The sequence below is a fragment of the Micropterus dolomieu genome, linkage group LG15 (genome assembly GCF_021292245.1).
Source record: "Micropterus dolomieu isolate WLL.071019.BEF.003 ecotype Adirondacks linkage group LG15, ASM2129224v1, whole genome shotgun sequence".
NCBI classification, from domain to species: Eukaryota; Metazoa; Chordata; class Actinopteri; order Centrarchiformes; family Centrarchidae; genus Micropterus; species Micropterus dolomieu.
Genome location: NC_060164.1, coordinates 20,803,565 through 20,818,757, shown reverse-complemented (window position 1 = coordinate 20,818,757; position 15,193 = coordinate 20,803,565). Strand labels below are relative to the sequence as shown.

At 40.3% G+C, this 15,193-nt stretch overlaps 2 protein-coding genes across 4 annotated transcripts in view; both read left to right on the top strand.

Moving 5' to 3' along the window:
* Window positions 1–3,748: 3,748 nt before the first annotated feature.
* znhit2 (zinc finger, HIT-type containing 2) lies at window positions 3,749–5,970 on the top strand. Of its 3 annotated transcripts, XM_046070686.1 has the most exons (3): window positions 3,749–3,868; window positions 4,100–5,034; window positions 5,068–5,970. In XM_046070686.1, exons 1-3 carry the CDS (start codon window positions 3,824–3,826, stop codon window positions 5,912–5,914), a joined length of 1,827 nt encoding a protein of 608 aa, XP_045926642.1. In that variant the 5' UTR covers window positions 3,749–3,823; the 3' UTR covers window positions 5,915–5,970. The 3 variants fall into 3 exon arrangements, with proteins under 3 accessions (XP_045926642.1, XP_045926641.1, XP_045926643.1); XM_046070685.1 differs by having other exon boundaries at window positions 4,100–5,970; XM_046070687.1 differs by having other exon boundaries at window positions 3,761–3,868; window positions 4,164–5,970.
* Window positions 5,971–6,834: 864 nt separating this feature from the next.
* The window catches only part of lrpprc (leucine-rich pentatricopeptide repeat containing), an 88,299-nt gene continuing 79,940 nt past the window's right edge, over window positions 6,835–15,193 (top strand). The window contains exons 1-11 of the mRNA XM_046070022.1: window positions 6,835–7,061; window positions 7,912–8,114; window positions 8,331–8,453; window positions 8,638–8,759; window positions 8,957–9,015; window positions 9,286–9,372; window positions 9,482–9,608; window positions 9,897–10,041; window positions 11,094–11,251; window positions 11,477–11,582; window positions 11,801–11,908. Of these exons, the coding sequence (XP_045925978.1) occupies window positions 6,853–7,061; window positions 7,912–8,114; window positions 8,331–8,453; window positions 8,638–8,759; window positions 8,957–9,015; window positions 9,286–9,372; window positions 9,482–9,608; window positions 9,897–10,041; window positions 11,094–11,251; window positions 11,477–11,582; window positions 11,801–11,908 (1,447 nt within the window). The 5' untranslated portion in view covers window positions 6,835–6,852. The remainder of the gene's footprint in view (window positions 7,062–7,911; window positions 8,115–8,330; window positions 8,454–8,637; window positions 8,760–8,956; window positions 9,016–9,285; window positions 9,373–9,481; window positions 9,609–9,896; window positions 10,042–11,093; window positions 11,252–11,476; window positions 11,583–11,800; window positions 11,909–15,193) is intronic.

Genomic DNA, 15,193 nt, shown 5'->3' with positions numbered 1-15,193 from the left:
CAGACTCCCCCACACACATAAAGACACACACACACACACACACACACACACACACACACACACACATATATATATATATATATATGTATGCCCTGCTGCTATACAATACACAGCTCCAGACATACCAGGGCTGTACATGCCCAAGAGGCAGAGGCTGTTCCCTGACAGCTGGTGGGAGACAGTGGTGTGACACTGTGGGAGACAGATGGATGTGTGTGAGCTTGTGTGTTTATACTGTGCTTTTATTTTATTTATTTATTTTTTTTACATTTTCTTGCACTATAATCCCATTTTTAAGTGAAATCTTTCATGACCCACGCAATTAGTGTAGTTTGGCATAAAGGCACGGACGGATCTCCACATACACTATACTGTATATGAGATGATTTCATACGCATTATAGATGTTTTCTTGTGTCTGACTAATATCATTATATAAAATCTTCTACCTTGTCTGCATATTAATTTACATCACAGAGGCCCTAATCAATGTGTATTCGTAGGGTTGCCTGTCTGTGGTTATACTGCCAACTAAAAGCAAAAATACCATACCTGTGCCAAGACTCATGCAAAAAGGACAAAAAGCTAACCTGGATGACATTCTGTATTACTACGTATCACTAATGTAACAGTCAGTAAGCTTGTGGATTTAGTGTTGGTGGTACTAACATGTCACAGGACATGCCAGTGAAGAATAAAGGAGACTCGAGGAGGCAGCAACCTACCCAGGACTGCTGGCACGGCAGCCAGGGGCGGGGCCAAGACAGCATGGCACACGTCGACCTCAGACCCCCCTCATCCTCCCCCTTTCCCCACGGGCTCTGACAGGCGGCACGGGAACCCCTTGGCCCAGTGAGGGGTGGACAGCCATTTGACAACTCCCCACCTGCATGACCTTTACCATGCTTGACCCCCTGCAGGAGACAATCACCTCATAGCAAACAGCCCCACGGGAGATGTAGACACACAGCACAGGCAGGAAGACACACAAATAGACAGACATACATGATGCACACACAGATTGACAGAAAGTTAGATGCAGGGACAGTTACATGTGACATCCTAACATGCTTGTGATGAGTCAATCAGATCTGTCTGGCTGCTTTCCAACAACAGAGGGGCTTCACTAAAATAACATCACAACTTTTCTTCATAACAACAGAGGGCTGTTTCACAAAACCAGGATAGCGGATTAAGCCGGGAATTTCCAGATATCCTGGCTGAATTAAGCCTTGACTCAGTTTCACGAAAGCAGTAGCACATAAATTACCATGGCGATTTAATCTGTGCAGCTAGCCTGGTCTGGAGCAGGCTAGCTGCACAGATTAAATCACCAGGTTTATTTAATCCTGGTGCCTTATCTGTTCAGTCAGCGGTCACGCCGATCAGAAACCAAAGTGTTTTTTTCAGTCATTCCATGTTCTTATGTAGGCCTATGTGTTTTGCATATTTTTCAGTATTATACTTTGCACACAATGAGCATCAGCGAGTAGGTTTATGTGAAATAAAAGCACTTGTAAAGAATAAATGATAAATAAAAGAAAAAGTAACACGGTTACAAAGTGTGCATACATATCAATTAGCACAGCAGGAATTGTTCACCTTATACTTACTACATTGGCAGACTGGCTGTCAGACTGTAGGATTATAGTCTCAGGGTGAAGTTACAGATATGATACAGTCTTTTGTCAGACGTCAGAAAATTAAGTGTTTAATGCTCAAAAACATTTGGGGGAGGACCGCCAGGCTCCCCACTCATATATCTCAGCATTGAATATTATTTCAAAATAGGGTAAAATGGGTAATACTATGAAGAAAATAAGTACTTTTGTTGTGAACTGCCACTATATAAATAAAATTGAATTGAATAGATGTTGATTAGTGGTTGTAATTAATACTTACTACTTTGCTGACTGACTTATTAACGTCCACTGCTCACTTTTAAGGTATGACATAACATTACCATTCATGGTAACGTTATAATTATGACAATTTCAGTTAGGAGCAGTGATACTTTTAGCTAATTACTTATTAAGTCGGACCTCTATTGTCTGCCACGTTTTTTCTCTCTGTTTTAATACTGCAGAAATGTTTCTTTACTTATTTTATTATATTATGTGCATTTTTTCATCAAAGAAATACAATACTTAGTTACTACAGTGAGTAACAGCGAATTAAGTATGCTGCACACGTCTTTTCCATTTCAGCATCATTGAGTCTGTGATCGACCGTGTGGTCTGTTGAAGAAAGCTATTGACACCCATTTATCTGAATTACTTACACCTGGCTTGACATAGTCGCACCTTTTGAGCCTGGTTTGGCCTTTGTGAAACTGATAAAGCCAGGATCCACTGATCACACTGGTTCAAGCCTAGCTTGATCTCTTATCCTGGATTTCTAAATTCTGATTTTGTGAAACAGCCCTCAGCTTGTTCAGTCATTTAGTTGCCAGGGTAGTCTAAGGATTTGCTCAGTTTTGGGATCAAGCCAATGCAATCACTTATGTGGGCAGTGCCACTAGTAGGACCTTGTGGAACAAATGTGAAATTTGTTCAGTCAGTTAGTCAGCAGTTCACAAAGAGAACATTTTCTGTATATTAGTCAGTGAGCATTTAACCAGTTTCAGGTTCCAGAAATCTGAATGGATGCAATAACAAAGTAGCAATGGCAATGGTCAAGGTGTAACATGAACATACAACACGTTTCAATTTTTGGGACTGGACAAGACCAAGTAGTCTATATGGCAAAGTAAAAGAAGCGGCAAATTGCAATGCATTGTTTTTACACTGATTAGACTTTGTATTTGTAAGATGTTCTTTTAACCTGGATTGTCCTTGATGGAGTCTGTAAATTAGTTTGTGAGATATGTTAAGTTCAACAGACACGTTAACATTGTAGAAAAATTATCTGGAAAACATCTTATAAATATTTTAGCCATTCCTAAAACTTTATTTTCAACAAAATATTGAAGTGTGAACAAAAAAGGTTCCTGTTTTTGCTTTCAAATTTTCAAATTACAAGGACTACATGATCATTTTTGATATTATATTAAATATTTTTAAGTAATGATATATGATGGTGGTCATATTATGACAACTTTGTCATATTGGGTAACTTACTTCACATTTCACAAATAAAATTCTTTGCAGCATTTATTCTTGACCTCGAAACTGAAGTCGGAATAACAATGTCAGCTAAGTTTGGTTCTTCAATGTTAAGTCAAGGTGAAAGACAACGTCATTTTGAACATCTATATTTCCTGATCTGAAGATCATGTGATATGATTGAAAGCTCCAGAACAGCTTCTTAATTTACCTTGAGGTAAGGTGATTTTGTCAACAAAATACTTTTATTTCCCTGACTTCTGAAAATTTTACTACAAAATATGCATTAAAATAATTTAGACGTATACATGCGTATACTGTACACGATCATCCACTCCATGCAAATCTTTCAAACGTTTATTTCTTTGTGCTATTTGTATTGTTAACAACTTACAAAAACACTTGTAGCCTATATAGACATTTCAATTGGTCATTGGTGCTTTTTATATATACACAGCCGTATTCTTTCACATACTTGTGTACATATTATTGATGTCTATATTTTTACATTTATTTTTTCACCATTGTTGTTCCCTGTATTGTGGGTACTAATTATTCATTTTGTACCTATACTTAGCCAATAAAGTGGATTCGATTCTGATTTAAAGAGAAATTATTATTATTATTACGAGTAGGAGCTGTTGTTGTAGAGGTAGCACCAGCAAAAGCAGTAACGTGGCTTTAAGTCACCATTGCGTCATCAAAAGGCGACGTGGCTGCATGATTCTCAGAACAAACGTGAAACGTTGGTGTAAAAACTGGAAAGTAAGTACAATTTGTTCTTTAAGATATTATCGCCGTTATATTAACACTGAACGTTGCCAGCAAAGTCTTCTTGGTGACCTTAAAAGTAATTTTCAATCGGATAACGGTGGTAAAGCTACGTTACGTTAGCTAACGTTAGCCCCTTAAACTGTCAAATCCACTTTGTGGTAGTAACGTAACTAATGATTACACACATCCTACTAACATCAATGTCATTTGTTTGATTCTTAGGTTTCCTCTTTTGAACTTGAGACCTCACAACTTTCTCTTCCTTTTTCATTCAACATCTGTCCAGTTTGCCCGCTAATGAATCCATTTATTAGACGGAGACTTCCTCCGTCTGTGAGGAGCCTTCTGACGGATATCGGCCCGAAGACGGAGTGGACTGACACAGAGGCCGACACAGTGAACAGAGATGGGATTTTGCTCCCGTCCAGAGGAGCTGCTTCTGCACAAGAGGAGTTTCTCACGCCAGCCGAGACACAAGGGGAAGAGGCTGCAGTGGATGTTAGTAACACCAGGAGTGCAGTCTGCATGCTGTGTAAATGTAAGCCCTCTTGTTACACCTGCCCTCGATGTAACCTGCATTACTGTGGCTTGGCTTGCTACCAGAGCCCCGATCACTCTGTGTGCTCTGAGGAGTTTTACAAGGAGTCTGTTCTACAGGAGCTGAAGGATATGGGGAAAACAGAAAGTGAGGGGAGAAAGAAAATGCAGGAGGTTCTTTTGGGACTCAGACAAAAGGCGGAAAGGACAGATGGGGGCATGGAAAGCTTGTTAAAAGAAGCGGGTATTGTGACCTATGACACAGACGAAGGGGAAGGAGAGGCAGCAGAGAAAGTGCGGATTGTGGAGCTCCTGTCCAGGTTAGCAGAGCTTCAACAGTCTGGAGAAGGGAGTGAAACAGAGATTGAGGCTATTTTGAGGAAACTCGAAGAAGTTGGAGGAGGGGAGGTGCTGCCTGGAGATGTGGATCAGGATGCGGGATGTGCAAAAGGAGAGCTGGACTTGGCTGATCGGCTCTCAGGGCTGGATATTGACAAACTTTCTGAAGAGGAGCTGTGGGAACTTCTTAACAGTAAAGAGAAAGAGATGTTTATGGGTCTGATGAAGGGTGGAGCTCTTGGCGGGCTGGTTCCCTTGTGGAAGCCGTGGTGGGAGGAGCATGACGAGGGAGGTAGAGCGCTGGTGGAGGTGCTTGAGGAGGAAGTGAGCAAACTGGAGAGAGAAAATTCAACAACTGTGGATGAACGGGACGTTGATAACATAGCCGAGACAGCACAAGAAGTGGTTCAGAGTCGGGGCAAATCAGCTATGAAGCTGAGAAAGATTAAAGGAAACAGAAAGGAAACAAGCAAAGGCAAGGAGAATTCATCCGTTCCCAGTGTCCCTCCAATATCTGCCAAAATTCAAAAGTTGAGTTCCTTGTGTGCGAATCCATCTCCCCTGGTGTGCTATGGTTTGGTCAATGCACTTTTTGGCTACACCTTCACCCTGTGCCTGTATAATGGTGACACTGATTCACTGATGTTTGAGTTCTGTGACATGATTCTTGCTCTGTCTGAGGCACTAAACTCAAGCAGGGTGTTCAACTCTGTCCAAGAGGCCTTAGACTGTGGAGAAAGTCTCATTTTGGGTGGAGGTTACCTCGACAAGGAGGACCATCTTGCCCCAGCCAGGGCGGTTGAAGCCGTGGCTCACATCATGACCGGCAGAGACAGAAAGAATGCCACAGGATACTGCCTGGCCGCCTTGAGTCAGCTTCGTTCATTGCTCTCCCGAGCCAGAACAGCACTGTCAAAAGAAGGCGAGGATGGGACAAGGAGACAGAAGTACTTCCTTGCAAGCAAGAAGTGTGAATTCTTTCAAGCCTGGGTGTTGGACAATGCACAGCAGATTCGTAGACTAGCTATTGACTTGTGGAATGAACACACTAAAAGAGAGAGTGTAAGGAGTAGCATGGAGAAAGCAAAGACTGTGGTTGAGGAGAACTTGAAGAAAGGAAAGACCAAAGGGAATAGTAAGTTAATTGAAGAACTGAACTAATTAAGTGTATCAATGTTTGTAAAAGTTCATGTTGTAATAAAAATATATTAACCTAATTTATATTCTCTCAATATGAAATTCAACCACTGAAATGACTGTCATTACTAGTGTGTTCTTAATATTGTAATGCTTTCTTGCATCACATTAAAATTGTAGTTTCAAAGTTTAACAAGCAGAACTAGAGTTTAAGATTATGACAAACAAGACTAGAGAATTGGATATAAATTCATAAATTTACAAAAAGCAGTGGTGTATTTGCTGATGTAGATACTTACATTTTTCTTGGACCTGGTTATAAAATTTAAGATGTTAGACTAGGTGTAAGTTGAATATTAATATAATTTTTTTTTGTATGTGGGATTTTGCATAATAATTATAATCATAATAATAGGCTTACATTTTATTTCTATAGTGCTTTTCAGGACACTAAAAAGACACTTAACAAAAAACCCATTACAGTAAGTATGATAAAAATAAACAGATAAAATACATAATACTGTAAAACTAGCAAATAGCTGCAGGTAAAATGTAATATTTGAGTTGACATTAAATAAAATAAGAATATAGTTTGACAAAAACTACTTCCCCAGTGTGTGTTGTTTTCTCAGTTAAATTCAGCAACAGGTTTAATGCCAAGTAAATTTTTACATACAAGGAGTTCGCCTTGGACAAAGCTTGCACCACTTACAAGAATAACCTTTAATGCTCAAAATAAATATTTACATGCAGAATATATGATATTATCTTTTCATCTTTATGCATGTATACAAAGTCAGCTCTATTTGTAGGTTATAACAGAATTACAATAGACTCACCAAAACGTATAAACTATTTTACACCATGATAGTTATAGTTACAGCACCAGTATGTCAGAGCATAAACTCACGCCCTCCGTCTGTGCTCTCGCGGTGCTTTCTTGAACCGGTCACGTGGTGCGGATGCCCTTCCACACGGTGCAACTAGAAAACATGGCTGCGCTCTTGAGATCAGCACGGATACTCAAGTTTTCGCCTTCGGGCTTGCTTCAGCTCACAGGGACCAAAAGAAACGGGCCGCAGCTCGGTCGGCTGTACAGCGGAGCCCTCGGCGGAAGAAGAACCAGAGTTAGTCCGAGACAGATCAGCCATGCTGCGGAACATGCGCCCAGGTATCACGCAGCCCGTTAGCCCGTGTAGCTGTGATCCACGCGTGAAGCAGAGATGTCATTGAGGGTCAATGACAGCCAGACACACACACGTATTCTCACCAATATGACCTGCAGTATTAAATGTAATGTGTTGACGTATGTGGCATTATGTTAGAGTAAGTTGTCAACAACTTGAGTAATCACCTGTCTGGTTGAGTAAACATGGCCCCCATGGTTTTACACAAGGTGATGCTCAGATGCTGTGTAGTAGTGTGCTCACAGTCTATTTCACGACTCATAATGAAGCCAATTACAACGGCTTAGTCCAGTGATAAACTGTTAGCAAACTGTGCTGTCATCTTCTTTGTTAGGCTACTATAGTTTTGATTAGCTTAACATGCTAGCTTTTAGCAAGAGGCTCATCATTGGAGATGAGCAATTTACGTTGACATGCTGAAGCTAAAGATTCACATAAGTTGTTGCATTTGATCATGAAGAACTAGAGAAACACTGACCTCTGCTGATGTCAAAGATGATGCATAGCAGCCATATACTGGGGCCTTTTCTCTCAAGGTCATTGCTCTTGATAACACTACTGCCTTTTAAGCAGGCAGAACATCCAGAGATATATCTGTGTTGTTATAGTTTTTTTGACGTGTATTGTTGTGCACTCAACACATACGGTGCCATTCAAACAATGTAGGATAGCTGCTGTCCGCAACCACTGTATCAATCTGTGATTGTTCTCTCTGTCCTATCTCCTCTCTCCTTTCTCTCCTTTCGGAGTTATCACACTCTCTTTTATGCTTTTGTATCATTCACTGTATCCTCCTCTGTCCGCCCTCTACTGTCACAATCTAATCCTCCACAGTAGTGTGTGGCCATATGCAGTGGGGTGTGTCCGTAACTACGCTGTGGCCTCAGAGCAGAAGGATGAGGCCAGCGGTGCGGTGCGGTCCAAGCAGGCGCAGCATTTTGACTGGGCTCTGGCCAAGCTGGACAGCTCTGTGAGGAGAACTGGTCGCATCACCAAAACCCTGCTGCTCCGCATCTTCCATGATATCTGCAGGACAGGTAGGCATCCAGAACAGTGATCAGGGGTTTTAAGGTTGAATGTCAGATATAGATGGACACAGTTGACTTGTCTTATGAACATGAACAAAGCTATATTATACAGTGTATTGAACTGTGTGCTTTATATTTCTTTGTATTAGACCAGCTGACTCTCCCCATTTTGTTGTCTTTCTTTCTCTACATCCATCCTCACCTTCTGTTCTTGTCTGTTTGCAGGTTATCCCAGTGGAAACCAGGCCTTGTTACTGCTGCGCAGCTGTGGGTCCCTGCTGCCAGAGGTGCCCCAGGAGGAGCGCACTGAGCTGGCACACCGCGTGTGGGAGAAGCTGCAGGAGTTGGGTAAGAAGCTGCACCAATGCAACATCTATCTATCTATCTATCTTATCTTATTATCTAAAGTGCCATGTTGCTGTCCCTGCTGCTAAACTGTAAAAGTATTTAACCATGGTTTCATCCTCATGTATTTGATCATCAGGAGTCATATTTAGGTTAATGTTATAGATTTGCACATTGTCCTCCCCAGGTGCACAGTATGATGTTAGCCACTACAACGCCTTGTTGAAGGTTTACCTGCAGAATGAGTTCAAGTTCACCCCAACTGACTTCCTGGCCAAGATGGAAGCAGCTAACGTCCAGCCCAACAGGGTAAATACTGCAGTACAGGGTACAATAATGGCAGGGAAAATATGTGGTTAAATTTGTTTTTCAACCACAACCGTGCCAACGGAACAATAACATGAAGATTTTGGTAGATTAATTTATTATTCACATCCCTTTAAAAAAATAGCACCTCACCTGGCTGATCCACACTCTGTTGGATTTCCTATTATTTCTGTGCACAGGTTACCTACCAGAGACTCATAGCAGCCTACTGCCAAAATGGAGATATCGAGGGAGCCAGGTGAGCAAGCTTTCTGTTCTGCTCGTGAACCAACCAACAGCACAGTTCATGATCTGATGAAAGGCTCTGACATCTGCTGCTAGCGATGATTGTTGTACTGTTATCAAAAACTGACTTTCAAGCTTATTAGGTGTTTGATATTCTTCTACATTATGAGATATATTGCTTGATTTATTTTTTTCCCAACCAGTACCTATTATTAGTCTTTTATAAACAGAAATATAGTCTTTTAGATTTAACTGTTGATTTTTCCATTTTTAACTTCCTCAGCACTATATTGGGTTTCATGAAGAGCAAAGATTTACCCATCACTGAGGCTGTTTTCAACTCCTTGGTGACGGGCCATGCTCGTGCAGGGTGAGTGCCCCTGCTTTTTTTTCTTTTGTTGCTGTATTTAATAGCACACAAAAAGCGTTTGTGTTGAAATAATTTGATTCTAAACCTGCTGTCTTGTGTCACTGTGCAGGGACATCGAGAGTGCAAAGAACATCCTGACTGTGATGCGGGGAGCAGGAATTGAACCAGGACCTGATACTTATGTGTCACTGCTTAACGCCTACGCTGAGAAAGGAGACCTGGACAGTCTGAAAAAGGTGTGAGTGTTTATTCAGTTGGTTGTCAAGACGATGCTGATGCACATTGTATCTAATGAAAAATTGGCTTTTGAAATACTCCTCTATCCTTTACTCCCATTTCCCGCTCCTCATCCCTTCTCCATCTCTCCTCCTTCTCTACTTCATTCCTTCTTTTCCTCCCTATCATCCCCCCATTCCCTCTTCTTCCACTTCTTGATTTTTCTTTTCCCTTCCTCCCAAACAACCTCTTCCCTTTTTGTCTTCATCCTCGCTGTCTCCTTCCTCCTCTCACTCTCTCTGTGTCAGACTCTGGAGGCAGCAGAGAGTGCAGACTGCAGTCTGATGGACAGGGACATCATGCAGGTCATCTTCACTCTGGGCAAGGCCGGACACCAGCAGCACGTCCCAGAGATGGTTGAGCGCTTGAGGCATGAGAGGGGTTATGTTCCAGGTACACATGCACACGTGTCTCATGTTTTTCCACATCACTATAGTCTTTAGCTAAAAGTTAAAGTAAGAGTTGTGTTTGGATACAAATCTTAATTTTATATCTCTGATATATACTTTATTTTATTTTATTTTTCACATGGTGAGAATGCACACTACTGCTTAAGGCTGGGTGATAATCCAAAAATGCTACGATAAAATATTTGATATCATTCAATATCGATAATTATCATGATAAATGTCAAATCCTTATTTTTGCTCCTAAATGAAAGTTGAAGAAACCAGATAGTTAATTGTGGTTTTAAACTATTCTTTATGATCAGAACATGACAAACAGTTGATGCCAAACAGTGGATCATTTCAAATCTGAGGTAGAACATTCAAAACAATTATTATGAAATCTTTTAGGTGCCTTTTCCTCAACAGAATAAATATCGTAATAGAAAAATTAAGTGCTAATTAATTTGTGATTCAAATGAATTAAATCAAACATTTGTTATATTGTCATTGAGGAAAGTTATATCGCGATAATAATCATCATTTTTTAATGGCCAAGCCCTATTACTACTTGAAACTGTTTTTGCTGTTATACAATGATGAATATCCCCTTTGTTGTGTGCTTGTGTTATGAGATTAAATAGGATAAGATAGACTTTATTGATCCCACACTGGGTAAATTCACTTGTTAAAGCAGCTCCAGATACAACACAACAGGTAAGAAAATACACATTAAATAAAAGTAGAATAGAAAAGAAACATACAAGATATATTGAAAATAGAACAATAAGAATAAAAGTTATATTTATTATTTAATAAGCATTACATAATACAGCATACCCCAGAAACTATTTTATTTTTCTGTGAATGTAATGTATTGTAAGCTTCAGTGTGTTTGCTAATGGCCAGGACACCTTTGCTATATTTATTCATTGTCCATAAAAGGGAGAAAAGGCTAAAGGACCAGATGGCTTATTTATAAACTCCCAACAAATCTTCTGTGTATTGAGTCTGTGATATGAGGCTGAGCAGAATCAGTAATTATTGTTCTTCTTGTAGATGCCATGAACTTGTGTCTGAGCCTCATCACCCAGGGCCAGGAGAACACAGCGTTTCACATCCTGAAGACTTTCCCCACTCTGCAGTCTGATAGCTTCAGTGCCGATTCCCCCAACCTCGGCAACTTCTTCCTCAGACACTGTGTCAACATGGACACGGTACATGGACAAACACACTTCACCCATTTCTTCCCCAGCCTACTCTTATTATGCAAACACAGTCACATGTTCACAAACTGAATTTCTACAGTATTTCAAAGAGTAGATACTGTCAGCATTTGGCTGTTAGCTGAAATTCATTTTAAGACATAGTTGCAGTATATGTTGAGTATTCATCTCTATGTTTAAATGTGATTTTTGATTTCCTTTGTGTATGCACTACAGTCACTGGATAAGTTGGGCCGCTACTGCAAAGAGCTCCAGGAGGCAAATCTGCACACTGCACCACTCAGCTTCACTCTGTCCTGCGCTCTGGAGACCAAGAAGACTGGTACAGCACATACTTTCATTTAGAGAGACCTTTACATCCACTTTCACACAGACATGTCTACATTCACTGTTTCCATACACACACACTCATCTATGTGCATTTGTTGAATTGTAAATACAATATAAATGCATTAACCTCATGACAGATATTTTAGTCAATGCAGTGATTGGAAACTGGAAAAGTTATTTCACTAAATTATTGATTTTTATTTTTTATAGGTTTGTCTGTACAGCTGATGAAGATGATGAAGGAGCAGGACTTACCCATAAGGCCTCACTACTTTTGGCCCATCCTCACTCAGCATTTGAAAGACAGCAACACAGCCGGTACACACACCTAAATACACACACATTTATTATTCAGATTTTGAATGAGTGACTTCATAAATACTTTTATTCTGTCATTAGATATTAGATGTAAAGTAAATGTTGAAATTGAACATGGTGAGTTGTTGTAAAAGCTTGTAGTTGGATCCTAAAGCCACTCCAACCTCATGTGAACATCATGTGAATGTGAGAACCTAATGGGTACTATGGAGACCCCAAGAAAGAAAATGTACCTACCAGCTGTTTGTGCATCCAATCTAAAATGGAGAGAGTTTTCTTTTGGTGAGCATGATATTAGCAGCATTTGTGTTATTTTTGTGGTGTAGAGGGGATTATGACTTCCTCATTCCTTTGTACCAGAAAGAGCTTTTAAAGGAGTGTTTCCCTCAAATATTAATGCCCCACAGAGTGGTCCAACTAGGACAGATTTCACTGGGCTGGGCCAGGCAAGGGCAAAGAGGTCTGATCCCAGAGATGAAACGACACACACACACACACACACACACACACACACACACACGTCTCTCTGGAGAGCTCTAGGAATAGATCACAAAGTTTAGAATATGTCCTAATTCCCCATGTCAGCCACTTTGGACAGATGAGCTCTGGACCAAAAAGACTGACTTTCAGAAAGTGCGCTCAGATATGAATGTCATAGTGTTTGTTCCTCTTCCTGATCTCCAAATTCTGGTCTCTTGTAGCCTCCTGGGTGCACGTCTACAGGACATGTTTGACTAATCAATAGTGGTTTATTTTTATTTTACTGACTGAAGGCTACAGGCAAAAAAATGTATAGAGTAAAGCTTTAATGTCCCTAAGAATAGATTAGAGTTAAAGCTGGGGTAGGCAACGTTGGAGAAACTAGCAAGAGACTGCTAGATTTTAAAGGTATCCAACTAAAAAAATCCCACACTGCCCCCTTCAGGCCTCCCTCTAAAGCCACGCCCCTAAAACACATTTTCATGCTTAATGAATGCACAGACAGAGTGCGCGCTGGCAAATAGACTAGCCAGTCATTTCATTTGGAGCTCAATCAGTCTTATTACAGTCCTGCGAAAACCACAGATACAGGATGTCTTTCATTTTTGTCAGTCAGTGCATTTGGTATATTATTAATATTAGTTGCTGTCAGTATGTAAAGAGAATTTAAACAAGCAAAAGAAAAAAATGTTTCTATAATAAATTGTCTACACCAGCTTTAAGATAATAGTTGCCAACGTCTAGTCAACATAAATATTATGGCCATAAGTAAAGATGTTTGATACCGTGACCTTTGCCCCATGGCAGGGGGCACCTAAGTTTCCTTGTTGGAGACACTGGGGGTGGGGGCTCAGTATCCTGAAGCATCTCCCTTGCACATGCAAACACACACATGGATGCACATACAGGCCTGTGGCTGAAGGGTCAGGGGTCATTTTGCTCTTGTGGCTGTCATCGAATACTTGTTTCTCAGCTCAATTCTTCACCCAAATTCTTCCTCTGTCTCTTGTTCCTTTGCCCATGTTTTCTTCAAAGAACTGCATTCAGCCCACAGGTCTTTATAAACTATACTTGATGACCCGTGTCATTCACAACAAGACTAAGGCATTGGACACAAGTTTGACTATAGCACGCAAATAGGAGGTATTTGAGATATAATTTTAAAGAGTAACTCAAAACTACGTTGAAAAGCGGTGTCACACTGCAATGGCAGGCTGACAAGTGTGCTTTATTGCTCCTGTAACCACACCCAGCAGTGATGTCTTGGGGTCCAGGAAGGCGAGAAGTCAAACCCCTGGAGGTGAATGAAAACAAGATTTGCAGGTAGTGTTAAGTTACTCTTTAATCTCAGTCTCTCTGCCCCATTTTAGTATTAAACCACACACAAACTGAAGCAATATAATGAGAGCATATTTTTTACAAGATGAAATAATGGGGAATATGTTTGTTGTAACCAAAGAACAACAACTTTAGAAAATTTAGGATATGTTCTGAAACAAATTGAAAGATCTTTTTCCCCCTGCTTTTGATAATGATCAAAAAAGCACAGTTCATTTACATCAAGGCAAGGCAAGGCAAGTTTATTTGTATAGCACATTTCAACTACAAGGTAATTCAAAGTGCTTTACATAAAACATAAAAGCAACAGGGAAAAAAAGTGTAAAAGCAAAATAGAGAAATTGAAAAAATACACATTTTAAAATAATAAACGTTACAGTGCAGTGTAAAATATTTAATTAAAAGCAATGGTAAAAAGGAAAGTCTTCAGTCTTAATTTAAAAGAACTGACAGTTTCAGCAGACCTGCAGTTATCTCGGAGTTTGTTCCAGATATACGGAGCATAATAACTGAATGCTGCTTCTCCTTGTTTAGTTTTGACTCTGGGGACAGAAAGCAGACCTGCCCCAGACGACCTGAGAGGTCTGGATGGTTCGTAACGAAGCAGAAGATCAGAAATGTATTTTGGCCCTAAACCATTTAGTGCTTTATAAACTAACAGCAGGATTTTGAAATCAATTCTTTGACATACAGGAAGCCAATGTAAAGACCTCAGAACTGGAGTGATGTGATCCACCTTTTTGGTCTTAGTGAGGACTCGAGCAGCAGCATTCTGAATCAGCTGCAGCTGAAATCTGATGGATTTCTTAGGGAGCCCTGTAAGGACACGGTTACAGTAGTGGAGTAGACTGACGATAAATGCATGGATAAGTTTTTCCAGGTCTTGCTGAGACATAAGTCCTTTAATCCGTGATATATTCTTCAGGTGATAGTATGCTGACTTTGTAATTGTCTTAATGTGGCTCCTCAAATTCAGGTCTGAGTCCATGACTACACCAAGATTTCTGGCTTGATTTGTGGTTCTTAACATTACAGATTGAAGTCCAGCACTGACTTTCAATCGTTCCTCCCTGGCTCCAAAAACAATAACTTCAGTTTTATCTTTGTTCAATTGAAGAAAATTCCGGCACATCCAGCCGTTGACCTGCTCAATACAGTTACTCAGCACCCGTATGGGATCATAGTCCCCTGGTGAAATGGTTATGTAAATCTGTGTGTCATCTGCATAATTATGGTAACATATTTTGTTGTTTTTCAGAATCTGAGCCAGTGGAAGCATGTAAATGTTAAACAAAAGAGGCCCCAGAATGGAGCCTTGGGGAACTCCACATGTTATTTTCTGTCAGCTCAGATGTGTAATTACCTATAGACACAAAGTAGTCCCTGTCCTTTAAGTAGGATTCAAACCATTTTAGTACTGTGCCAGAAAGTCCAACCCAGTTTTCAAGTCTGTCTAGTAATATGTTG

Bases quoted from the DNA above. Each gene is read 5' to 3' on its own strand.
- znhit2 (XM_046070685.1), top strand. From the start codon at position 3,824: ATGATTCTCAGAACAAACGTGAAACGTTGGTGTAAAAACTGGAAA. The intron at 3,869-4,099 runs GTAAGTACAATT...TTTGATTCTTAG, and splicing joins GTTGGTGTAAAAACTGGAAA to GTTTCCTCTTTTGAACTTGA.